The 27,933-nt window shown below is 46.4% G+C and overlaps 1 protein-coding gene across 1 annotated transcript in view; it reads right to left on the bottom strand.

The window, feature by feature from the left end:
• Positions 1-27,933, bottom strand: part of LOC141089323 (tubby protein homolog) — a 409,143-nt gene that overhangs the window by 334,704 nt on the left and 46,506 nt on the right. The window contains exon 5 of the mRNA XM_073575645.1: positions 27,080-27,178. Coding sequence (XP_073431746.1) covers positions 27,080-27,178 — 99 coding nt within the window. The remainder of the gene's footprint in view (positions 1-27,079; positions 27,179-27,933) is intronic.

Genomic DNA, 27,933 nt, shown 5'->3' with positions numbered 1-27,933 from the left:
TAGTCCCGGGAGCCAAGTTACCCAAGGCTCACCTGTTTAATTTGTCCGGGCCTGAGCATCAAGCCATGACGGAGTACATAGCAGAGAGTCTTCACAAGGAGCATATTTGACCTTCTGTTTCACCTGTGGCAGCAGGGTTTTTTTCGTAAAAAAGAAAGATGGTGGTTTGCAGCCATCCCTCAACTTTTGGGAACTGAACAAAATTACGGTAAAAAACAAGTACTCTCTTCCCCTGATACCCGATTTATGTAACCAACTCACGTGGGACAAATGGTTCTCTAAGCTCGATTTACGAGGGGCTAATCCTATAAGGGTCCGGGAAGGGGATGAATGTAAAACATCGTCCCTGACGACTGAGGGGCTCTTTGAAAACTTAGTTATGTCCTTTGGTCTCACTAACGCTACTGCCGTTTTTCAAAATTTCATTAGTGTTATTTTCTCTGACCTAATGGGCGTTATGTGGTCATCTACCTGGATGCGTAACTACCACGGTCGCAGCAGTTGTCACTACAACCGGGCCCAGGGGAAGTCAGGGGCCCGGCAGGTAAGACCATGATATCTCCCAACTGTCCCGATTCTCGCGGGACAGTCCCATTTTTGTCCCGCCCGGGAGTCTATTCTTCCTGCACTGCACTGAGCTGCCACTCCCCCCATGCACCCCATCCTCGCCCTCCCAAATAGACCCACCGCAGCACCCCACAGCCTGCAATGACGTTCTAGGCTGTTCCTTTCTGTGCGCACAGAACCTGGAGGGGAGGAGTCAGGGGTCAGAGGATCAGGAGCCTCATTGTCTGCAGGACTCTGCTGTGCTAGTTGTCAAGGTGCTGGATGAGGTAAGGTTCTGTGTGGGGTCAGGAGGGGTTTACAGGGTGGATGTAGCAGAGCTGTGTGTGCACAATTTTGGACGGAGCGGAGCCGTGTGTGTATGAAGTGTACGGAGTGGAGCCGTGTGTGTATGAGATGTACGGAGCCGAGCCAAGTGTGTACGAGGTGTACAGAGCGGAGCTGCATGTGTATGAGGTGTACGGAGAGGATCCACATGTGTACGAAGCATACGGAGCAGAGCCGTGTGTGAACGAGGTGTACAGAGAGGAGCCGTTTGTGTACAAGGTGTATGGAGCAGAGCCGTGTGTGTACTAGATGTATGGAGCAGAGCCGCATGTGTATGAGGTGTACAGAGAGGAGCCGTGTGTGTACAAGGTGTATGGAGCAAAGCCGTGTGTGTACGACATGTACAGAGCAGAGCCGCATGTGTATGAGGTGTACGGAGAGGAAACGCGTTTGTATGAGGTGTACGGAGCAGCGCAGCGTGTGTATGAGGTGTATGGAGAGGAGCCGCATGTGTACGAGGTGTACGGAGAGGAACCACATGTTTACAAAGCGTACGGAGCAGAGCCGTGTGTGTGTGAGGTGTACAGAGAGGAGCCGTGTGTGTACGAGGTGTATGGAGCAGAGCCGTGTGTGTACTAGATGTATGGAGCAGAGATGCAAGTGTATAAGGTGTATGGAGCAAAGCCGTGTGTATACGATATGTACGGAGCAGAGCCGCATGTGTATGAGGTGTACGGAGAGGAGCCGTGTGTGTATGAGGTGTATGGAGCAGAGCAGCGTGTGTACGAGGTGTACGGAGAGGAGCTGCATGTGTATGAGGTGTACGGAGCAGAGCCGCGTGTGTAGGAGGTGTATGGAGCAGAGCCACGTGTGTACGAGGTGTATTGAGAGCAGTCGCATGTGTATGAGGTGTATGGAGCAGAGCCATGTGTGTACGAGATGTATGGTGCAGAGCCGCATGTGTACGAGGTGTACGAAGCAGATCCTTGTGTGTACGAGATGTACAGAGCAGAGCCGCGCATGTACGAAGAGGAGCTGTGCATGTACATGCCGTGTGCCGGCAGTGCATCGCATTCCCCCGTCCGTGACATATCGGTGTCAGCGGTGGGATCGTGACATATTGGTGGCACATGGCTATCACAGGCACAGTGGGGGATTATTTTAGTTATCCCACCACTGGCACCATGTGACTAGAATACAGCAAGCTAGTCTTGCCCCAACAATTTATCGCAAGGGGATTATTTTGGATGCCCCACCACTGCTAACAACCTTCCAAGAACTGCGGCGATTTATGTATATCCCACTTTCTCAGTTCCACTTTGGAACTCGCAGCTCTCCCGCGCCCCCCCTTATCCTCAGGTCAGTCAGGGAACTACACCTAGGATAATTAGTCGCCGGACAGGCTGCTTGTTGTGCACAGGCGATTAGACCACTGCAGTAAGGGAATTATCAATGCTCAGGCCTCAGCTACCCAATCAGCATATAAGACCCTTCCGTACTGCCAGCTAGCCCAACCAACCAAACACACCATGCCGCCACCAGCTCCTGGTTTCTCTGCGTAAGTTATAGACTTAATAGAGGGGTTCGAAGCCAACCCATTTCAGTAGCACAATTATCTAAACGCACGTGTTCGTTTCTTAGAGCATGAAGACAGACTGATAATTTTATGATATATTCCCCAAAGGTGGGCAGTGATTAAATAGATAAAAAGTTGTTACAAAGTTGAAACATCAGATATGTACATTGCAAATATAAAATAACAGGGATGAAAAGCAGAAATTAAATTTACAGTTGCTTAATGTTCTTTAGGCAAGCCATGTGGCGGGGGATGGGGAGCAGTCTGTTATGAATGAGTCACCGTAGGAGGCAGACACAAAAATAGAAGCTACGTCCAGAAAACCAGAGAAGTTGGCAACTATCAGATTGCAGACCCCTGAACCTATCAACACAACTAGCAGTAGCCATGGGGGGTTCCTACGGTGCCCTAGACCCCTCGATCACAGCCGGAGAGCTAAATAGCCTAAAGACAGAAAAGGAAATCTAAACTGCCCCAGAGCAGACCCCAAAGTAAAAGGCAGCCCCCAACATATAATGACGGTGAAGCAAGATGAAAAAACACTCACACAGATAGAAAGATAGGCTGAGCAAACGATGGGGCCCAAGCTAAACTAAACAGGACAGGAAAGGACGGTTGCTGTCTGCAATCTGCCAAAAACCCTATCAAAGACATAAGCCAACAGCTGATATGGAAAAAGACCCTGAAGCAGCTAGGCTTCAAAAACTATATCAGCACTCTGGTATTTTCAGAAGACAGAGCTAAAGGAATTCAGCTCACCCCAGCAGGGAATGGCAGAAATCCAGAAAAAACAAAGCAAACAAAGTCAAAGCACAAATGCAAAGAGCAGCACAGAAAAACTTAGCTTTAGAAGAGCAGGAATTCAGACTGGTCTCCAAAGATCCCACAGAGAAATCACCCGCAGGGCAGGAGGGCGTCGGCAGCCTTACATCCAGTCCGTAACTCCACTCAGCCAGTCATCATCATTAGGCTCAGGTGCCTGATAATCAGGCTCACTACCTTTCCTTACCAGAAGAGGGAGTTCATCGGGCCTCAGTAGTGAAGGGGAAAATGAACTCACAACAGTACCTCCCCCTTGAGGAGGGGTCACCGAACCCTCAACCACGCCACCAGGGCTATCAGGGTGAGCCCGATGGAAGGCACGCACCAATCTTTTGGCATGAATATCAGAGGAAGAGACCCAGGAATTATCCTCCTGACCATAACCCTTCCACTTAACCAAATACTGGAGTCTCCGTCTAGCCAGACGAAAATCCAGTACTTTCTCTACCTCATATTCCATGTTAACTTCAACCAATACAGGGTCCGGAGGTGCCACCCCCGGAACAACAGGTTCAACAAACCTCTTCAACAAGGACTAATGAAACACATTATGGATTTTAAATGTGACAGGAAGAGCCAAACGAAAAGAGACCGGATTAATAATCTCCAAAATCTTGTAAGTTCCAATAAATCTAGGCTTAAACTTAGGAGAAGCCACCTTCATAGCAATATTTTTTGATGATAATCACACCATATCACCAACTTTAAACTGAGGACCAATGGTCCTATGTCGGTTGGAAAACCGCTGGGCCTTTTCCTGGGAGAGAGATAACTTATCTACCGCTTGGTCCCAGATCCGGTGCATTCTCTCCACCACAGTGTCAACACCTGGGCAGGCAGAGGGCTCCACCTGCCCTGAAGAGAATCGAGGATGAAACCCAAAGTTACAAAAAAAAGGTGACATCAAAGTGGCAGAACTAGCTCTATTATGTAAAGCAAATTCGGCCAAGGGCAAAAATGAAACCCAATCATCCTGATCAGCGGAAATAAAGCATCTCAAATATGACTCCAAGGTCTGGTTTGTTCTCTCTGTCTGCCCATTGGTCTGAGGGTGAAAAGCAGAGGAGAAGGACAACTGAATTCCCAGCTTGGAACAGAAAGTTCTCCAAAATCTAGACACAAACTGAACTCCTCTGTCAGATACAATGTTCTCAGGAATCCCGTGCAAGCGAACCACCTGTTGAAAAAACAGGGGCACCAACTCAGAGGAAGACGGCAACTTAGGGAGTGGTACAAGGTGAACCATCTTAGAGGACCTATCACAAATCACCCAAATAACAGTCATCCTTTGAGAGACAGGCATATCAGAGATGAAATCCATTGAAATATGGGTCCATGGCCTGTTGGGGACAGGCAAAGGCATCAACAACCCACTAGAGCGAGAACACGATTTAGACCGGGAGCACGTCCCACAGGACTGCACAAAATTCCTGACATCACGAGACAAGGAGGGCCACCAAAAGGACCGACTCACCAGATCTCTAGTACCAAAAATACCTGGATGACCAGCCAAAGCAGAGCAATGAACTTCAGACATCACTCTCTTCTTCCACTGGTCAGGAACATACAACTTTCCACTGGGACAACGCTCAGGTTTGTCCTCCTGGAACTCTTCCAGAGCACGTCTCAAATCGGGCGAGATGGCAGAAAGAACTACCCCTTCGCCTAAGATGGTAGCAGGCTTGGTCACCACAGGAGAATCAGCAAAGAAGCTCCTAGAGAGGGCGTCAGCCTTGACATTCTTAGTTCCAGGAAGAAAAGAAACCACAAAATCAAAACGTGTAAAAAACAAGGCCCACATAGCCTGTCTAGGGTTCAAGCGCTTAGCCGACTCTAGGTAAATCAAATTCTTGTGGTCAGTGAGGACCACGACTTGATGATTAGCTCCCTCCAACCAATGTCTCCACTCCTCAAATGCCCATTTCATGGCCAACAGTTCCCGATTCCCCACATCATAGTTACGTTCAGATGGAGAGAACTTTCGGGAAAAGAAAGCACAGGGATTCATTTTAGATGTTACAGGATCCTTTTGGGACAAAACAGCTCCTGCACCAATCTCAGAAGCATCCACCTCTACCTGGAACGGAAGTGAGACATCAGGTTGCCGCAAAACCGGGGCGGAGGTGAATCTTCGCTTCAGCTCCTGAAAGGAAGAAACAGCCTCCGGAGACCAATTTAACACATCAGCACCCTTCTTAGTCAAATCAGTCAATGGCTTGGCAATACTAGAAAATTTTGCTATAAATTTCCGATAAAAATTAGCAAAACCCAAAAACTTCTGGAGAGCCTTCAAAGAAGTGGGCTGAGCCCAATCGTAAATGGCCTGTACCTTGGCCGGGTCCATTTCAATAGTTGACGGAGACAAAATAAATCCCAAAAAAGATATCCTCTGTACTCCAAAAAGGCATTTAGATCCTTTGACATACAGGGAATTCTCCCTCAAGATCCGGAACACAGTCCGTATATGTTCCACATGAGAATCCCAATCCTTGGAGAATATCAAAATATCATCCAGATAGATAATCAAAAATTTATCGACAAAATCTCGGAAAATATCGTTCATGAAGCACTGGAAGACAGAAGGGGCATTAGTGAGCCCAAAAGGCATCACCAGGTACTCAAAATGTCCCTCCGGAGTATTAAACGCCGTCTTCCATTCAGCCCCCTGCTTAATGCGAATAAGATTATACGCCCCCCTGAGGTCAAGCTTGGTAAACCAGCAAGCACCTTTAACTCTAGAGAATAGATCCGAAATCAGGGGTAACGGATACTGATATTTCACAGTAATTTTGTTGAGGGCACGATAATCAATACAAGGTCTTAATGATCCATCCTTTTTGGCTACAAAAAAAAAACCCAGCACCTAAGGGTGACGAGGATGGTCTAATATGACCCTTCTCCAACGCCTCCTTAATATAGGATCGCATAGCCTCGTGCTCGGGTACAGATAAATTGAAGAGCCGACCCTTGGGAAATTTACTCCCCGGGCTCAGTTCAATTGCACAGTCATATCTCCTATGAGGAGGCAGAGACGCAGACTCATTCTCACTAAATACATCATAAAAGTCCGCCAAATAATCAGGAACATCATGCGACTGAGGAGAGGTGGAAAACACCGGAGCCTCACTAAAGGCACACCGACAACCCCAACTCACCACAGACACAGACATAGCATGGCAGATTTCCAATCCAAAACTGGATTATGAATTTGTAACCAAGGAAACCCCAGAACAATGGTATCATGCAGATTATGCAACACCAAAAATCTGCAATTTTCTTGATGGTCTGGGGCGACCCGCATTACCACCTGGGTCCAAAACTGAGGTTTATTTTTAGCCAAAGGAGTAGCATCAATCCCCCTCAAAGGGATAGGCGTCTGCAGAGGTGTCATTGGAAATCCACAACGTTTAGCAAAATCCAAGTCCATTAGGTTTAGGGCTGCTCCCGAATCCACAAAAGCCTTGGCGGAAAATGTGGACAGGGAGCAGATCAGAGTAATAGCTAAAAGAAACTTAGGTTGAACACCACCAACAGAAAACGTGTGTGCAAAGCGTTTCTCTCGTTTAGGACAGACAGAAATAATATGCGAGGCATCTCCACAGAAAAAACACAACTTATTACGCCTTCTGAACTCCTGACGCTGCTCTCTGGACAAAACTCTATCACATTGCATAGGTTCAGACACCTGTTCAACTGGTGGCAACACCTCTCGTGCAATCCTGCGTTCGTGCAATCCTGCGTTCACGGAAACGCCGATCAACCTGAATGGTTAATGACATAGAATCGTCCAGACCAGAGGGAACAGGAAATCCCACCATAGTATCTTTTACGGCTTCTGACAAACCCTTCCGAAAGAGAGCAGCCAAGGCATTATCATTCCAGGTAGTAAGTACCGCCCACTTTCGGAATTTTTGACAGTACAATTCTGCAGAATCCCGACCCTGGTTCAATGCCAGCAGGGTCTTTTCAGCCTGATCAATGGCATTAGGTTCGTCATACAACAACCCCAAGGCTTGAAAAAATGCGTTCACATTAGTCAGAATAGGATCTTCTGGTTTCAAAGAAAACGCCCAATCCTGGGGATCGCCACGCAGCAAAGAGATGACAATTTTAACCTGCTGCGCAGAGCTCCCTGACGAGTTAGGTTTCAAGGCAAAAAATAATTTACAATTATTTTTGAAATTCAAAAATTTAGATCGATCCCCAAAAAATACATCAGGTGTAGGAATCTTTGGTTCAGCAGCATGTGAATGAGCAAGGTGGGCGGAAATTCCCCGCACTTCCGCAGCGAGCTGCTCCACACGATCAGACAATTGCTTTATCTCCATTGAGAGAAAAAAAAATTCCCCCTACGCCCTCAGAGATATAGAGGAAAAAATATACACACTTTTTTTTTTTTTTACAATTCTTTCCTGCTATTGAGTACCCTAGGATCTGCGGTATGGCTGGTGATTCTGTTACGAATGAGTCACTGTAGGAGGCAGGCACAAAAATAGAAGCTACATCCAGAAAACCAGAGAAGTTGGCAACTATCAGATTGCAGACCCCTGAACCTATCAACACAACTAGTAGTAGCCATGGGGGGTTCCTACGGTGCCCTAGACCCCTCGATCACAGCCGGAGAGCTAAATAGCCTAAAGACAGAAAAGGAAATCTAAACTGCCCCAGAGCAGACCCCAAAGTAAAAGGCAGCCCCCAACATATAATGACGGTGAAGCAAGATGAAAAAACACTCACACAGATAGAAAGATAGGCTGAGCAAACGATGGGGCCCAAGCTAAACTAAACAGGACAGGAAAGGATGGTTGCTGTCTGCAATCTGCCAAAAACCCTATCAAAGACATAAGCCAACAGCTGATATGGAAAAAGACCCTGAAGCAGCTAGGCTTCAAAAACTATATCAGCACTACGGTATTTTCAGAAGACAGAGCTAAAGGAATTCAGCTCACCCCAGCAGGGAATGGCAGAAATCCAGAAAAAACAAAGCAAACAAAGTCAAAGCACAAATGCAAAAAGCAGCGCAGAAAAACTTAGCATTAGAAGAGGAGGAATTCAGACTGGTCTCCAAGGATCCCACAGAGAAATCACCCGCAGGGCAGGAGGGCGTCGGCAGCCTTATATCCAGTCCGTAACTCCACTCAGCCAGTCATCATCATTAGGCTCAGGTGCCTGATAATCAGGCTCACTACCTTTCCTTACCAGAAGAGGGAGTTCATCGGGCCTCAGTAGTGAAGGGGAAAATAAACTCACAACAGCAGTCATACATCCCCAGAAATCTGATTGGTCCTTTCAGCATGGACTTTGCAGTTGGAACTGACTGGTTTGTTCACTGGCATGCCTTATGGCTTCTGCTGTGTGACATCACAGAAGGGGTTGGCTGGAGAGGTTCAGCCCCCCTTTTCTCTAAGTTGCAATCTAACTAAAAACTTGTACTAACTATATCTCGACGAGGAAAGCTTGTATAAACACGCAGATGGTATCATTTTTTGCAGTTTATCGAATACAATAATTAAAAACCAAACATGCAGTAGCTCCATTACACCATTTGGGAGTAATCCATATCTTCGTTTCTGGGGGAGTTAGAACTTCGTAAGAGCCACCGTAGCGAAGCTGGGTCCGCACAGATCACAGAAATGTCTGTTTCATTTTTCTGTCGCGACCGGAGCCCGCGCTGGGCTTATTTTAATATTTCTCATTCATATGCTTGCCCCGCATGGTTCAAACAAAGACATTCTTTCACTTAGCTAATCAACATTCCTTAGCTACACAAGAAATGGTCGGTGTCCTATTACCAATGCAGACACAGAGCTGTAGGCAGAGAGGACACACACACAGCTGCTTAGGAGGGGGCAAGTGGGGATGCTGCAACTGTGACAGTCTGCAATGTCATCAGTAGAGTGCAATGGGAGATTCTAGAATGTTCCAGCAAAATCATACTTTACAGACATATCTTACTTACTGTAACATTACACCTCCCCCTTGTCACGTGCAGCTGGATACACCGCCTCCAGCAGGGCAAATTTTGATAATCACACATGTAATCTGGATACACCGCCTCCAGGGCTGGGCGAATCTAGACAAAAGGGGAACACCGGGGAAACAGCTACAATGGTGGGCCCTGCAATAGGGAACGGGGATGTGGAGACCTCCTGCACTCCCCTGAGGCAGTGTCCCTAAACTCCTAACAATCCCTATACAGTTTCCTCACCTGTCGCCGAGCTGGATACCTCAATCCCTAGCTCGCCCTGCACCTATCCCTTACTAGTGCATTGGACGGTGCAGAAACTAATCCCACCACTGCACTAAAACACACACACGGAAAAATATAACAAACAGGGAAAACACCACTTAGCTTTGCTCTGTTGCTATTGCTCCCAGCAACAGAGTACGACACCCGAATTCAGCTTCCACCTGAAGCTACTACACCAGATCTCTGACTGAGCTGCAAGGAACTCCTCTCTGTAGCTCCTTCCTTCACCAAAGTTGGTTGGAAATGAACAATATCACCAACGGTGATTGAGACCAGCTGCCACTCCTTTATACCTGCTTGGTAATTACGTGTAATAACGCTAGCGGCTACCTGGGGCAAAACTAGAACTAAAGCAACTACAGTGTAATAACTCCAGCGGCCACCGGTGGGGCAAAACTAGAACTAAGGCAACTACAGTGTAATAGCCCCAGCGGCCACCGGGGACAAAACTAACCTTAAGCCAAAGGCTTAAAGGAAGTAAAAAAAGGTTACTTGTGCAAAATTTATCACAATCCAAAATGGATCATGACAGTACCCTCCCTCAATGAGGGGCCTCTGGACCCTCAAGACCGCTCCTCACCAAAAAACCACCTACAGTGAGAATGCCCAGATCCAGAGTTCACCCCAGCAACTACATGAGCTTCAGGTTTATGACAAACGAGCACCGCTGGTGTAGGCAATTTATGTTCCGGAGGCACCACCTGTTGTGAGTTCATTTTTCCCTTCAACACTGAGGCCCGAGGAACTCCCTCTTCTGGTAAGGAAGGGTAGTGAGCCTGATTATCAGGCATCTGAGACTAATGATGGTGACTGGCTGAGTGGAGTCTCTGACTGGATATAAGGCGGATGACGCCCTTCTGCCCTGCGGGTGATTTCTCTGTGGACTTCTAGGACACCAGTCTGATTCCTGCTCTCCTAAAGCTAAGTTTTTTGCTTTGCCTGTTGCATTTGTGTTTTGTTTTTGTTTTCCTTGCTTTTCTGGATTCTGCCATTCCCTGCTGGGGTGAGCTGTTTCCCCTTGTGCCTATAGCTCTGTCTTCAGTATATGCCTGAGTACTGACATAGCTTTTTGAAGCCTAGCGTCTTCAGGGCCTTTTTCACTGTCAGTCTGTTGGCTCTTATTTTCATAGGGTTTTTCACGGATTGCAGAAAGCAGCCTTCCTGTCCTTTCCTATGTAGTTAGTTTGGGCCCCGTCTTTGCTCAGCCTATCTTTCTGTCTGTGTTAGTGTTTTCTTCTTGCTTCACAGTCATTATTTGTGGGGGGCTGCCTATTGCTTTGGGGTCTGCTCTGGGGCAGTTTAGATTTCCCCTTTCTTTCTTTAGGCCTATTTATTTCTCCGGCTGTGATCGAGGGGTCTAGGGCATCGTAGGAACCCCCCATGGCTACTGCTAGTTGTGTTGATAAGTTCAGGGGTCTGCAATCCGATAGCTGCCAACTTCTCTGGTTTTCTGGACTTAGCTAGCATTTTTGTTTTTGCCTCCTACGGTGACTCAATCATAACAGAATCACCCGCCGTACCGCAGATCCTAGGGTACTCAATAGCAGGAAAGAATTGTAAAAAAAAAAAAAAGTGTGTGTATTTTTTCCTCTATATCTCTGAGGCCGTAGGGGGAATTTTTTTTTCTCTCAATGGAGATAAAGCAATTGTCTGATCGTGTGGAGCAGCTCGCTGCGGAAGTGCGGGGAATTTCCGCCTACCTTGCTCATTCACATGCTGCTGAACCAAAGATTCCTACACCTGATGTATTTTTTGGGGATCGATCTAAATTTTTGAATTTCAAAAATAATTGTAAACTATTTTTTGCCTTGAAGCCCAACTCGTCAGGGAGCTCTGCGCAGCAGGTTAAAATTGTCATCTCTTTGCTGCGTGGCGATCCCCAGGATTGGGCGTTTTCTTTGAAACCAGATGATCCTATTCTGACTAATGTGAACGCATTCTTTCAAGCCTTGGGGTTGTTGTATGACGAACCTAATGCCATTGATCAGGCTGAAAAGACCCTGCTGGCATTGAACCAGGGTCGAGATTCTGCAGAATTGTACTGTCAAAAATTCCAAAAGTGGGCGGTACTTACTACCTGGAATGATAATGCCTTGGCTGCTCTCTTTCGGAAGGGTTTGTCAGAAGCCGTAAAAGATACTATGGTGGGATTTCCTGTTCCCTCTGGTCTGGACGATTCTATGTCATTAGCCATTCAGGTTGATCGGCGTTTGCGCGAACGCAAAACTGCACGAGAGGTGTTGCCAACTGTTGAACAAATGTCTGAACCTATGCAATGTGATAGAGTTTTGTCCAGAGAGCAGCGTCAGGAGTTCAGAAAGCGTAATAAGTTGTGTTTTTTCTGTGGAGATGCCTCGCATATTATTTCTGTCTGTCCTAAACGAGAGAAACGCTTTGCACACATGTTTTCTGTTGGTGGTGTTCAACCTAAGTTTCTTCTTGCTATTACTCTGATCTGCTCCCTGTCCACATTTTCCGCCAAGGCTTTTGTGGATTCGGGGGCAGCCCTAAATCTAATGGTCTTGGATTTTGCTAAACGTTGTGGATTTCCGATGACACCTCTGCAGACGCCTATCCCTTTGAGGGGGATTGATGCTACTCCTTTGGCTAAAAATAAACCTCAGTTTTGGACCCAGGTGGTAATGCGGGTCGCCCCAGACCATCAAGAAAATTGCAGGTTTTTGGTGTTGCATAATCTGCATGATACCATTGTTCTGGGGTTTCCCTGGTTACAAATTCATAATCCAGTTTTGGATTGGAAATCTGTGTCTGTGGTGAGTTGGGGTTGTCGGTGTGCCTTTAATGAGGCTCCGGTGTTTTCCACCTCTCCTCAGTCGCATGATGTTCCTGATTATTTGGCGGACTTTTATGATGTATTTAGTGAGAATGAGTCTGCGTCTCTGCCTCCTCATAGGAGTTATGACTGTGCAATTGAGCTGAGCCCGGGGTGTAAATTTCCCAAGGGTCGGCTCTTCAATTTATCTGTACCCGAGCACGAGGCTATGCGATCCTATATTAAGGAGGCGTTGGAGAAGGGTCACATTAGACCATCCTCGTCACCCTTAGGTGCCGGTTTTTTTTTTGTAGCCAAAAAGGATGGATCATTAAGACCTTGTATTGATTATCGTGCCCTCAACAAAATTACTGTGAAATATCAGCATCCGATACCCCTGATTTCGGATCTATTCTCTAGAGTTAAAGGTGCTTGCTGGTTTACCAAGCTTGACCTCAGAGGGACGTATAATCTTATTCGCATTAAGCATGGGGATGAATGGAAGACGGCGTTTAATACTCCGGAGGGACATTTTGTGTACCTGGTGATGCCTTTTGGGCTCACTAATGCCCCTTCTGTCTTCCAGTGTTTCATGAACGATATTTTCCGAGATTTTGTCGATAAATTTTTGATTATCTATCTGGATGATATTTTGATTTTCTCCAAGGATTGGGATTCTCATGTGGAACATATTCGGACTGTGTTTTCCGGATCTTGAGGGAGAATTCCCTGTATGTCAAAGGATCTAAATGCCTTTTTGGAGTACAGAGGATTTCTTTTTTGGGATTTATTTTGTCTCCGTCAACTATTGAAATGGACCCGGCCAAGGTACAGGCCATTTACGATTGGGTTCAGCCCACTTCTTTGAAGGCCCTCCAGAAGTTTTTGGGTTTTGCTAATTTTTATCGGAAATTTATAGCAAAATTTTCTAGTATTGCCAAGCCATTAACTGATTTGACTAAGAAGGGTGCTGATGTGTTAAATTGGTCTCCGGAGGCTGTTTCTTCCTTTCAGGAGCTGAAGCGAAGATTCACCTCCGCCCCGGTTTTGCGGCAGCCTGATGTCTCACTTCCGTTCCAGGTAGAGGTGGATGCTTCTGAGATTGGTGCAGGAGCTGTTTTGTCCCAAAAGGATCCCGTAACATCTAAAATGAATCCCTGTGCTTTCTTTTCCTGAAAGTTCTCTCCATCTGAACGTAACTATGATGTGGGGAATCGGGAACTGTTGGCCATGAAATGGGCATTTGAGGAGTGGAGACATTGGTTGGAGGGAGCTAAGCATCAAGTCGTGGTCCTCACTGACCACAAGAATTTGATTTACCTAGAGTCGGCTAAGCGCTTGAACCCTAGACAGGCTAGGTGGGCCTTATTTTTTACACGTTTTGATTTTGTGGTTTCTTTTCTTCCTGGAACTAAGAATGTCAAGGCTGACGCCCTCTCTAGGAGCTTCTTTGCTGATTCTCCTGTGGTGACCAAGCCTGCTACCATCTTAGGCGAAGGGGTGGTTCTTTCTGCCATCTCGCCCGATTTGAGATGTGCTCTGGAGGAGTTCCAGGAGGACAAACCTGAGCGTTGTCCCAGTGGAAAGTTGTATGTTCCTGACCAGTGGAAGAAGAGAGTGATGTCTGAAGTTCATTGCTCTGCTTTGGCTGGTCATCCAGGTATTTTTGGTACTAGAGATCTGGTGAGTCGGTCCTTTTGGTGGCCCTCCTTGTCTCGTGATGTCAGGAATTTTGTGCAGTCCTGTGGGACGTGCTCCCGGTCTAAATCGTGCTCTCGCTCTAGTGGGTTGTTGATGCCTTTGCCTGTCCCCAAGAGGCCATGGACCCATATTTCAATGGATTTCATCTCTGATATGCCTGTCTCTCAAAGGATGACTGTTATTTGGGTGATTTGTGATAGGTTCTCTAAGATGGTTCATCTTGTACCACTCCCTAAGTTGCCGTCTTCCTCTGAGTTGGTGCCCCTGTTTTTTCAACAGGTGGTTCGCTTGCACGGGATTCCTGAGAACATTGTATCTGACAGAGGAGTTCAGTTTGTGTCTAGATTTTGGAGAACTTTCTGTTCCAAGCTGGGAATTCAGTTGTCCTTCTCCTCTGCGTTTCACCCTCAGACCAATGGGCAGACAGAGAGAACAAACCAGACCTTGGAGTCATATTTGAGATGTTTTATTTCCGCTGATCAGGATGATTGGGTTTCATTTTTGCCCTTGGCCGAATTTGCTTTAAATAATAGAGCTAGTTCTGCCACTTTGATGTCACCTTTTTTTTGTAACTTTGGGTTTCATCCTCGATTTTCTTCAGGGCAGGTGGAGCCCTCTGCCTGCCAAGGTGTTGACACTGTGGTGGAGACAATGCACCAGATCTGGGACCAAGTGGTGGATAAGTTATCTCTCTCCCAGGAAAAGGCCCAGCGGTTTTCCAACCGACATAGGACCATTGGTCCCCAGTTTAAGGTTGGTGATATGGTGTGGTTATCATCAAAAAATATTGCTGTGAAGGTGGCTTCTCCTAAGTTTAAGCCTAGATTTATTGGACCTTACAAGATTTTGGAGATTATTAATCCGGTCTCTTTTCGTTTGGCTCTTCCTGTCACATTTAAAATCCATAATGTGTTCCATAAGTCTTTGTTGAAGAGGTTTGTTGAACCTGTTGTTCCGGGGGTGGCACCTCCAAATCCTGTATTGGTTGAAGGTAACATGGAATATGAGGTAGAGAAAGTACTGGATTCCCGTCTGGCTAGACGGAGACTCCAGTATTTGGTTAAGTGGAAGGGTTATGGTCAGGAGGATAATTCCTGGGTCCCTGCCTCTGATATTCATGCCAAAAGATTGGTGCGTGCCTTTCATCGGGCTCACCCTGATCGCCCTGGTGGCGTGGTTGAGGGTTCGGTGACCCCTCCTCAAGGGGGAGGTACTGTTGTGAGTTCATTTTTCCCTTCAACACTGAGGCCCGAGGAACTCCCTCTTCTGGTAAGGAAGGGTAGTGAGCCTGATTATCAGGCATCTGAGACTAATGATGATGACTGGCTGAGTGGAGTCTCTGACTGGATATAAGGCGGACGACGCCCTTCTGCCCTGCGGGTGATTTCTCTGTGGACTTCTAGGACACCAGTCTGATTCCTGCTCTCCTAAAGCTAAGTTTTTTGCTTTGCTTTCTGCATTTGTGTTTTGTTTTTGTTTTCCTTGCTTTTCTGGATTCTGCCATTCCCTGCTGGGGTGAGCTGTTTCCCCTTGTGCCTATAGCTCTGTCTTCAGTATATGCCTGAGTACTGACATAGCTTTTTGAAGCCTAGAGTCTTCAGGGCCTTTTTCATTGTCAGTCTGTTGGCTCTTATTTTCATAGGGTTTTTCACAGATTGCAGACAGCAGCCTTCCTGTCCTTTCCTATGTAGTTAGTTTGGGCCCCGTCTTTGCTCAGCCTATCTTTCTGTCTGTGTTAGTGTTTTCTTCTTGCTTCACAGTCATTATTTGTGGGGGGCTGCCTATTGCTTTGGGGTCTGCTCTGGGGCAGTTTAGATTTCCCCTTTCTTTCTTTAGGCCTATTTATTTCTCCGGCTGTGATCGAGGGGTCTAGGGCATCGTAGGAACCCCCCCACGGCTACTGCTAGTTGTGTTGATAATTTCAGGGGTCTGCAATCCGATAGCTGCCAACTTCTCTGGTTTTCTGGACTTAGCTAGCATTTCTGTTTTTGCCTCCTACGGTGACTCAATCATAACAACCACCCATCTCCAAAGCGCCGACCTGGAGAATGAGTTGTGTATGGGCAAGTTTGGGGGTAACTCCAGCTGGTAAGTCTCCAGGCCGAGGATGGCTGACACCAGATACGGCCCAATCACCTGAGAATTCCAGACCCTCGCAACGCACTTCCACTGGATGTTTTTGGTGGCCACCCATACATACTTGTTCACACACAGGTCCAGACCTGAACGTTATTGCCACACATTTGTTTGTCACAATACAGTGAACTCTTTCTGGAACTGACAACAGAGGCGTCCCCCTGTGTCACCACATTCACACCCCCGCAATTCAAGGGAAACACCACCCTCCAACCCATCCTACTACGAGGTCTGCACCTCTCAGGGTTGGCTAATAGCGAGGGTTGAGACTTGCCTCTACTCTTCAGCATCACCTCTGCTGCCCCCACTGGAGAGGAAGGGGACTGTTGTAGAGACGGCAGAGATAGTAGCTCCTAAGCAGCAGCCCTCACATGACTGCTCCCAACTGACTACTTCCCTAGTCTGCCAATCTAAGACCGGGTTGTGTTTTTTAGACCAAGGGGGGCCCAAAACGATAGTTGCTGGCTTTCCCTCCAAGATGTAGCAGGACAGGGACTCATCATGATGTCTGATACCCAGCTGAATGTCTTCTACGACTTGGTTCAACCCCTCTGGCTCAGTGGGACAGAGTTAATGGCCTGGACGCTTATGGGTTTGTCCAGCGTCTTACACCTCAGACCATGAGTCTGGACAAACCGAGCATCCACCACACTGACTTCTGCTCCACTGTCCACAAACACCGGTATGCCCTCAGGTACCTCACCAACCACCACTTCTGCTGACAAAGTACCGTCTGAGGATGAGGAGGAAATATACACTCCCTGGTCGTCTTCCTCCACACGACCAGGGGGGCGCGGCTTCTGAGCTGCAACAGAAGTTTTGGCATGAGCCCCAAGGACCAAATCAACAGTCTGCTCACTACAGGGACGTACCCCTTCACCTCGGGGAACACCAGGCAGCACCATGGGGACACCAACTCCTCCCACCTGCCTGGGCACGTCCACGCGTATGAGCAAGTCCTGAGCAGGAACTGCAGGGGGCATATTCGCCAAAGCCGCAAATTGGATCTCTGGTTGAGCCAGAGGGGAGGCCCCAGACCCTGATAACTGCTGTTGGAACTGCTTCAACACACCATGCAGCTCCTCACTCACCTCAGTGAGGCCCTGCAGCAATTGGTCACAGGTCTGTATTTGGCCCATGGCTCACCAGAAAAAAATGTTTGGTTGGTGATAATGTCAAGTGTAGCTGGATACACCACCTCCAGCAGGGCGAATTTCGATAATCACACATGTAACCTGGATACACCGCCTCCAGGGCTGGGGGACTTTAGACAAAAGGGGAACACCAGGGAAACAGTTACAATGGTGGGCCCTGCAATAGGGAACGGGGACGTGGAGATCTTCTGCACTCCCCTGAGGCAGTGTCCCTAAACTCCTAACGATCCCTATATAGGTTCCTCACCTGTCGCTGAGCTGGATACCTCAATCCCTAGCTCGCCCTGCACCTATCTCTTACTAGTGCATTAGACGGTGCAGAAACTAATCCCACCACTGCACTAAAACACACACAAGGAAAAATATAACAAACAGGGATAACTGTTTGAGGGTACCATTGAAGCATTCACACAAACCATTGGTCTGTGGGTGATACGCACTCGATACCAGGGGCTGCACCTGCATTTTCTTACAGAGAGCCTCCATTAGGCAAGACATGAATTGGGTCCCTTGATCAGTAAGCATCTCCCAGGGAAATCCTACTCTTGAAAAGATTGTCACCTGTGCATCAGCCACCTTATCCACCCTTGTTGAAGACAGAGCTACTGCCTTTGGGTACCGGGTAGCGTAGTCTACCACGGTGAGAATGTATTGCGTTTCAGAGCTGCTGGTGACGGCCAGCGGGCCTTCAATGTCCACCACGATTCTCTGGAAAGGCTCCTCTATCACCGGCAATGGGATAAGGGGAGCCTTAAGAACAGGCCCCGCCTTACCCACTCTTTGACAGGTGTTATAGGTGCGGCAGTAGTGCGTTACATCTGTCCCCATCTTGGGCCAATAGAAGTGTTGAGACAGCCATGCCTTTGTTTTGCTGATCCCCAAGTGTCCAGCGAGTGGAATCTCATGGGCAATCCACAACAACTCAGTTCTGAACTGATAGGGGACGACCAGCTATCTTTCCCTCAACCACTCCTTTTGGGATTCTCCGGGTACTGTCTCCCGGTACAACCTTCCTCATTCCCAGAACACCCTCTCCTTATCAGACTTGGAGGTGGGCGTCTCGGGGAGATCTCTCAATTTCTCCAGGCTCGCATCTGAGTGCAGAGCAGCCTGGACCTCCTGGCTGGAGGCAGGCAGAAGTGACTTCAGGGTCCCTTCCTCACTGGGACCCTCTGGGACCTGCTCTGGGTTCACCTCTGGTTCGGTCTCTCTTGTAGCAGAAGAGAGTCCAGAAGGCAGGGTGCTACCTGCGATCTGGGCACTCTGACTGCGTGTGACAGCTGCTATGTATGCTGTTTCCCCAGGGATTTCTACAGAACCACCAGCCGGCGCTGCCATGGGCTCTATCTCCCCATCCACCCCCAACACAGGAGCAGTACTACTCATGGGCCAGTTACCTTCCTCGGGGGCACTGGTCAGTTGCAATGCATTACCTTCCTCATGGTTCCTATGCACCTCCCCATTTCCTTGAGCAACTTTGCTCAGCCGTCTCACTCCACAGAGTAAAGAATATAATCCACCGCACACAAAGACTTGATACTTTGCAAAAATTTGTGAATTTTTATTCAAAAAACATCCAGTCTAGACAAAAAAAGGGCCAAAATTTCAATTGCAGTATACACACATTGGTTCTCCAGTAAGCTACCCAACGTTTCGATCCTCCCGGATCTTACTCATGAGGTACTACAAGATAAGGAAAACAATACATAAAAATGGAGATCATACAAAGAGGGAAAAGGGAAAAACAACACATAAAACACAAAGAGGTCATATACAAAAGGGCAATACTTAGATAATGTAGACTGGCAGTAGGATAAGGGAAAAATTACAAACATTGATGACAATATATCAAACCAGGAATAGAATGATACGTGCCATATATAGATAAATTATAGTCATCTACGTGGACTATTTTTCCATTAAGTACGCCTCTATAGCCCTTAAACACGCCTCCTTCTCCACGATGGCGTTATTCAACCATCATGGCGGACGTCACCGCTACCACGCATGCGCGATGTCTAACCGCGTCATTATGATGTAATTCAACCAACTTGGCGGCTTTAGCCGCTACCGCGGCTGCGCGATACCAACCACAACATGGCGCCGCATCACTTCCGGGCCGGATGACGCACTTCCGGTCGGGTGGTGCGTGGCGCCCTATTTTAACCCCGCTCAGCTGCTCAGTGTCACACTGGCACACCCGGACAAACAGGGCAAGGCGGGGGAGCGCCGCCCAGACCCTAGGCTCTAATCCTTCTTCCAGGAACTTCCCAGGTAATTCTAATTACTTCCCTCTCTGCAACCAGACCAACTGCCAGAATTGGGATCCTTAACATTGTGCCACTTACTCCCTAGGTTTGCCGCCAGAGACGGCCAGAATAACATTTGTTCTGCTCCGGCTGCATTTACAAGGTATAGACCCTTTCATGGACTAGTAGTTTCCTTGCCAATCACCAGCAATATGATTTTTACTGGGTTACTAATTGTTCTATAGGTCTGCCGCCAGTGACGGCCAGCAAAATCCTTACTCTGTCCCCAAGGACTGCATAAGGTCCATAATTCTATATGACTGCTGCCACAGCCCTTGCTTTATTCTGGATAGAAATCTAAGGTATACTACAAATATCCGGTTACTCTGTTTATACCATTCTCACCTATTATTCATGTTGACACCTTTCTTTAAGTTTATGCAGCCACGGACGCAACCTGTCTACAACTGCTTACACACAACACAATACCTGGGATCACCTTAAAGGGGGACCACTTTTTTCTTTCAAGTGCCTTATACTTCAGATTCCTTGGAATAGATTCATGGACTTCAGTGCGCTGCTAGACAAATTCACTAATCCAGGTTGTGAGAAAGATTAACTGTTTATTTCCCAACGCGTTTCAAAGTGTATACCACTTCTTCATCAGGGGATGACATATCATATGTCATCCCCTGATGAAGAAGTGGTATACACTTTGAAACGCGTTGGGAAATAAACAGTTAATCTTTCTCACAACCTGGATTAGTGAATTTGTCTAGCAGCGCACTGAAGTCCATGAATCTATTCCAAGGAATCTGAAGTTTTACGTCACAGAGCTGACCTTTGGACGTGCAGCAAGCTGACTACGGATCTTACATGCCTGAACCTCTCCTGAAAAGGGTGAGTAGATTCTAATTTATTCTTCTAACAATTACCCGGATAAGACCCTATTGCGCTTTTTGTTCCTTTAGTTTGATTGCATTGAAGTGCCTTATACTGACACTCATGTTACCAAGGTAAAAACTTTATAGGTCTTTTTTTCTCTCTGAACTCCTGTGTTCTTTCTCCTTTTATGGACAATAGTTTTGTATTTTTTGTATTTTTTTTAATATTTTTTCTATAATTTATCTATATGTGGCACGTGTCATTCTATTCCTGGTTTGATATATTGTAATCAATGTTTGTAATTTTTCCCTTATCCTACTGCCAGTCTACATTATCTAAGTATTGCCCTTTTGTATATGACCTCTTTGTGTTTTATGTGTTGTTTTTCCCTTTGCCCTCATTGTATGATGTCCATTTTTATGTATTGTTTTCCTTATCTTGTAGTACCTCATGAGTAAGATCCGGGAGGATCGAAACGTTGGGTAGCTTACTGGAGAACCAATGTGTGTATACTGCAATTGAAATTTTGGCACTTTTTTGTCTAGACTGGATGCTTTTTGAATAAAAATTCACTAATTTTTGCAAAGTATCAAGTCTTTGTGTGCGGTGGATTATATTCTTTACCTATATTTAGGGCCTATCCGGTCAAATCCACCAGCACCTCTCCTCTTTGAATGACCTGAGTGCACACCATCCTCTATTACTATTACTCCGCAAAGTGACGGGACTGAGCACTTCGGTACCTGTGGACACATCTACCATTTCAAAGAAATGGTTAACAGGTTCAGTCAGCACAGATACATCATTATCATCATTCCTAGGAAAAGAATAGTTATCAGATTTCTTTGGTACAGTTACATCACCATCAGCATCATTTCTGGGAAAAGAATGGTTATTACTTGCATCATTACTCATCAAGGCATTAGCAGGTAACACATTCAGTTTCCCATCATCATCATCATCATCATCATCATCATCAGGGTTGATGTTACCCTTATTATCAGATTGGGGAGGGGTGTCAGGGACGTAGTATGCAACCATCCTCCCCAAGTCAGTCCCCGATAAAACATCAGTAGGTTTTCAGACACTCCCACTTCCCTCACCCCGCTCTCAGCACCCCAATCAAGGAATACCCAGGCCTCTGGCAAGGGACAGTGGGTACCCCCGATCCCGGTGACAGTCAGGGTTTTCCCCTCCACAAACTCTTCAGGGGCCGCCAGTCCAGGACGGATGAGGGTTCGTTCAGCCCCGGTGTCCTTGAGGCCTTTAGCAAGACGGGCCCCCACCTGGATGGGTTGAAGGTTGTCATCAATCCTCCCAACCACACCTCTCACCAAAAGAACAGAGGCGTTGGGCCCAGAGGCCTTGGCTGGGGGGTTCTTCGGCCTTTCTGGACAGGTGACACTGATGTGACCAGTCCGATTGCAGTTGAAACAGTTGCGACTGTCAGTAGTAGGCCTGGTTTTGGCAACAGGGTCAGGGCCTCCGGAGGGACGGCTAGCTGGGGCACTGAGGTTGGTTGCAGGCTTACCCCCCTCTCCAGCTGATGGTGACTGGCCTCCGCGTCTCTGGCTTCCGGTTGGCCTCATAGTTGTCAGCGATCTGCGCCGCTTTGTCCACATTCGTTGGTTCGCGGTCCAGGATGAACTGTCGGACCTCAGCTGGGCAAAGATGCAGGAACTGGTCTTTGATCAGTAGGTCCCGTAGCAGCTCAAAGGAATCAACGGACAGTCCATGGATCCATTGGTCAAAGTGAGTCCTGAGTCCTTGCATCACATCGTTATAGCTATTGTGTGGGCCACGTTGGAGGTTCCGGAACTTCTTTCGGTATACCTCAGGTGTCAGCCGGTATTTGGTGATCAGAGCCTGCTTTATGGTGTCATATTTGTTGTCTTCTTCTAGCGGAAGAGAAGCAAACGCCTCCACAGCTTTGCCATTTACCCCTGCGGTCAAGTAACTGGCTCATTGTCCGCTAGGCAGCTGGTACTGTCTCCAGGCTTTCTCAGAGGCTCGCAGAAACATTTCCAAGTCCCCGTCCTTTTCCATCATGGGAAAATGCTCTGGCCTGGGTTTAGGACTCTGGGCACTGCTGTGCTCACTTCTGCGGGCTATGGAGGATGTTCCCCCTGCCGGAGCATATCAAGTTCATGGGCTCTCTGGGCTTCCCTCTCGGCTCTCTCAGCCTCTCTTTCGGCCTGTGCTTGGTGCTCCGATCTTTCCTGAGCTTGCTGGATCAGCTTCAGACATCCATCATGGTCTTCGGCAGGGAGCTGCTGTAGAGCCATTTGCCGACCAGAACCATCTGGACCTCTGCAGCCGCCCCATCGGCACTGGGGCTGCCTTCTGCATCCACCGGGTCCAGGCTTGCCTCCCATTGCACCAGATCCGCGATCAACTGGGCTCTGGTTTCGTCCGTGGCGTCGATCTGGTTTGCCATGCACAGGGCCCTCAGGGTGTCCCTATTAAGCTGCTTATAATAGGATTCTCCCCGCTTAGCCATGGTTGCAAAATAAAAGATAGAAAAGAAAAATAAAGAGAAGGGAGGGAATACTCACACATACATAAAAATGTCTCAGGACTAATAACCACTGAGTCTGTTCTCCAAAACCTATGACGCAGGATTCCCGCAGGAACAGTGCAGGTTTTTAGTGAGAGGGATGATTGCTCAAACTAGATCACTAATGCTCTATGATTATCCCACCATGCTGCCACCAATATGTCATGATCCCACCGCTGACACCGGTATGTCACGGACGGGGGAATGCGACGCACTGCCAGCACATGGCTATCACAGGTACAGTGGGGGCTTATCTTAGGTATCCCACCACTGGCACCATGTGACAAAAATATAGCAAGCTAGTCTTGCCCTAACAATTTATCGCAGGGGGCTTATTTTGAATGCCCCACCACTGCTAACAACCTTCCAAGAACTGCGGGGATTTATGTACAGTTGTGGCCAAAAGTATTGACACCCCTGCAATTCTGTCAGATAATACTCAGTTTCTTCCTGAAAATGATTGCAAACACCAATTCTTTGGTATTATTATCTTCATTTAATTTGTCTTAAATGAAAAAACACAAAAAGAATTGTCCTAAAGCCAATTGGATATATTTCCACACCAAACATTAAAAAGAGGGTGGACAAAAGTATTGGCACTGTTCGAAAAATCATGTGAAGCTTCTCTAATTTGTGTAATTAACAGCACCTGTAACTTACCTGTGGCACCTAACAGGTGTTGGCAATAACTAAATCACACTTGCAGCCAGTTGACATGGATTAAAGTTGACTTAACCTCTGTCCTGTGTCCTTGTGTGTACCACATTGAGCATGGAGAAAAGAAAGAAGACCAAAGAACTGTCTGAGGACTTGAGAAACCAAATTGTGAGGAAGCATGAGCAATCTCAAGGCTACAAATCCATCTCCAAAGACCTGAATGTTCCTGTGTCTACCGTGCGCAGTGTCATCAAGAAGTTTAAAGCCCGTGGCACTGTGGCTAACCTCCCTAGATGTGGACGGAATAGAAAAACTGACAAGAGATTTCAGCGCAAGATTGAGCGGATGTTGGATAAAGAACCTCGACTAACATCCAAACAAGTTGAAGCTGCCCAGCAGTCCGAGGGTACAACAGTGTCAAGCCATACTATCCATCGGCATCTGAATGAAAAGGGACTGTATGGTAGGAGACCCAGGAAGACCCCACTTCTTACCCGAGACATAAAAAAGCCAGGCTGGAGTTTGCCAAAACTTACCTGAAAAAGCCTAAAACGTTTTGGAAGAATGTTCTCTGGTCAGATGAGACAAAAGTAGAGCTTTTTGGGAAAAGACATCAACATAGAGTTTACAGGAGAAAAAAAGAGGCATTCAAAGAAAAGAACACGGTCCCTACAGTCAAACATGGCGGAGGTTCCCTGATGTTTTGGGGTTGCTTTGCTGCCTCTGGCACTGGACTGCTTGACCGTGTGCATGGTATTATGAAGTCAGAAGACTACCAACAAACTTTGCAGCATAATGTAGGGCCCAGTGTGAGAAAGCTGGGTCTCCCTCAGAGGTCATGGGTCTTCCAGCAGGACAATTACCCAAAACACACTTCAAAAAGCACTAGAAAATGGTTTGAGAGAAAGCACTGGAGACTTCTAAGGTGGCCAGCAATGAGTCCAGACCTGAATCCCATAGAACACCTGTGGAGAGATCTAAAAATGGCAGTCTGGAGAAGGCACCCTTCAAATATCAGGGACCTGGAGCAGTTTGCCAAAGAAGAATGGTCTAAAATTCCAGCAGAGCATTGTAAGAAACTCATTGATGGTTACCAGAAGCGGTTGGTTGCAGTTATTTTGGCTAAAGGTTGTGCAACCAAGTATTAGGCTGAGGGTGCCAATACTTTTGTCTGGCCCATTTTTGGAGTTTTGTGTGAGATGATCAATGTTTTGCTTTTTGCTTCATTCTCTTTTGTGTTTTTTCATTTAAGACAAATTAAATGAAGATAATAATACCAAAGAATTTGTGTTTGCAATCATTTTCAGGAAGAAACTGAGTATTATCTGACAGAATTGCAGGGGTGTCAATACTTTTGGCCACAACGGTATATCCCACTTTCTCAGTTCCACTTTGGAACTCGCATCTCTCTGGCGCCCCCTTATCCTCAGGTCAGTCAGGAAACTTCTTCTAGGATAATTAGTCGCTGGACAGGCTGCTTGTTGTGCACAGGCGATTAGACCACTGTAGTAAGGGAATTATCAATGCTCTGGCCTCAGCCACCCAATCAGCATATTAGACCCTTGTGTACTGCCAGCTAGCCCAACCAACCAAACACACCATGCCGCCACCAGCTCCTGGTTTCTCTGCTTAAGTTATAGACTTAATAGAGGGGTTTGAAGCCAACCCAATTCAGTAGCATAATTATTTAAAGGCACGTGTTCGTTTCTTAGAGCATGAAAACAGACTGATAATTTTATGACTTATTCCCCAAAGGCGGGCAGTGATTATATAGATAAAAAGTTGTTACAAAGCTGAGACATCAGATATGTACATTGCAAATATAAAATTACAGGGATGAAAAGCAGAAATGAAACTTACAGTTGCTTAATGTTCTTTAGGCAAGCCATGTGGCAGGGGGATGGGCAGCAGCCATACATCCCCAGACATCTGGTTGGTCCTTTCAGCATGGACTCTGCAGCTGGAACTGACTGGTTTGTTCACTGGCATGCCTTATGGCCTCTACTGTGTGACATCACAGAAGGGGTTGGCTGGAGAGGTTCAGCCCCCTTTTCTCTAAGTTGCAATCTAACTAAAAACTTATACTAACTATATCTCGATGAGGAAAGCTCATATAAACACGCAGTGGTATCATTTTTCCCAGTTTATACAATAATTAAAAACCAAACATGCAGTAGCTCCATTACACCATTTGGGAGTATTCCATATCTCCGTTTCTGGGGGAGTTAGATCTTCATAAGAGCCACTGTAGCGAAGCTGGGTCCGCGCAGATCACAGAAATGTCCGTTTCATTTTTCTGTCTCGACCGGAGCCCACGCTAGGCTTGCTTTAATATCTCTCATTCATATGCTTGCCATGCAAGCTTCAAACAAAGTGGTTAAAACTAAAAGAGAAAGAGCGCAATAGGGTCTTACCCAGGTAAAAGAGATACAGTTCAAGCTATTATACTCACCAATAGCAGGAGAGTTAGAGGCATAAAGGAATAGAGGTCAAAGCTGCTGCACATCCAAATGGCCACGCCGTGACCACAGATCATCAGATATCAAAGAAACAATTTTCGGATTTAAACGTGCGCTGCTAGACAAAACGACTCCTTTCCAGATTGTGTACTTGTATACTTTTATTTTCCCAACGCGTTTCGAAGTCTCAAACTTCTTCCTCAGGGGATGACATGTACATGTCATCCCCTGAGGAAGAAGTTTGAGACTTCGAAACGCGTTGGGAAAATAAAAGTATACAAGTACACAATCTGGAAAGGAGTCGTTTTGTCTAGCAGCGCACGTTTAAATCCGAAAATTGTTTCTTTGATATCTGAAGCTTCAAACAAAGACATTTTTTCACTTAGCTAATCAACATTCCTTAGCTACACAGGAAATGGTCGGTGTCCTATTACCAATGCAGACAGAGCTGTAGGCAGAGAGGACACACACACAGCTGCTAAAGAGGGGGCAAGAGGGGATGCTGCAGCTATGACAGGCTACAATGTCATCAGTAGAGTGCAATGGGAGATTCTAGAATGTTCCAGCAAAATCATACTTTACAGACATATCTTGCTTAACATTACAGCGGCAAAAAAGCTTGGGTTTCCCATAGACTTACATTGGGCTCATTGCTTGGGTGGAGAACCCGAGTATTCGAATTTGCTCCACCCAAGCAATGAGCACCCAAGCATTTTAGTGCTTGCTCATCACTAGAACCCGTTCGGGTTCCGATACAAAGCACTACTGCCGACTAGTCGCATTTGGTGTCAGCGGCGCAGCCGCCGTCCAGAAATGCTCAACTACGAGCCACTATCAGAGATGGAGCAGCTGCACACTTGAGAATTTACTGCTTGCGGCCACCATCGCTGACGCTGAATATAGCTGATCAGCAGGGAATCTGGGTATCGAGCTCCGGCCTATCATAAATTGATGATCTATCCTAATGATAAGTCATCAATGATAAAGAAGTGGACAACCTCTTTAAGCAATGAAGTCTAATTAACTCACATTTCGTGGATGGATTGGAACTCTTTCACAGTCTTCATTCATTCCTGGTATAAGCACTGTCATCTTCCGAGGACCTTTAAATCCCAAGACATTTGTTTCCTGTACCAATGTACAATGATTTACAATCAATTTTTAACTGAACTCGTTTTTATAATGACAACATTGCATTATATTAAAAATTACACAAAATGCAACCACAATGAGCTTATGTTTTAACCGCTGAGTAGATGATTATATTTTAGAAAGAGTTGCTATTATAATTACTAAAAACCTTCATAATATTTATATACAAGTTTATGTTCTTTGCATTACAATACATGGAAAGAGTACACAAAAGTACAACTAAACTAAAATACAACTATAACTGAAATAATGCCAAAAACTGATGAAGTCACTATCAAAAATAATGCCCAAAATAGTTATAATCCCAAACATGTGCATTCTATCTATCTATCTATCTATCTATCTATCTATCTATCTATCTGTCTGTCTGTCTGTCTGTCTGTCTGTCTGTCTGTCTGTCTATCCATCCATCCATCCATCCATCTATCCATTCATCTATCTATATATAAGGGTTCTAAATTTTCTCATCCTATAATACACGAAGAGTTTAGTATCAAACATTTCTTGGCATGTGACTCTGATTATGTCATTTATCTTTTGAATTGTCCTTGTTCCTTATGGTATGTCGGTGAACCAACATGTGATTTTAAGACTAGGATCAATTAACATCGGCATACTGTAAGGAAGAAGAGGTTGGACTTACTGGTCTCTAAACATTTTGCTGAGAAATCCCATACCGAGAAACAAATTTTTTTCTGACATGGACTTTAAGAACAGTTTTAGACTAATAT

Source organism: Dendrobates tinctorius, unplaced genomic scaffold, assembly GCF_039654945.1.
Source record: "Dendrobates tinctorius isolate UK_male_01 unplaced genomic scaffold, ASM3965494v1 ptg000045l, whole genome shotgun sequence".
Classification (NCBI taxonomy): Eukaryota; Metazoa; Chordata; class Amphibia; order Anura; family Dendrobatidae; genus Dendrobates; species Dendrobates tinctorius.
The sequence above is the reverse complement of the archived record's forward strand: the minus strand, read 5'-3'. Positions and strand labels throughout refer to the sequence as shown.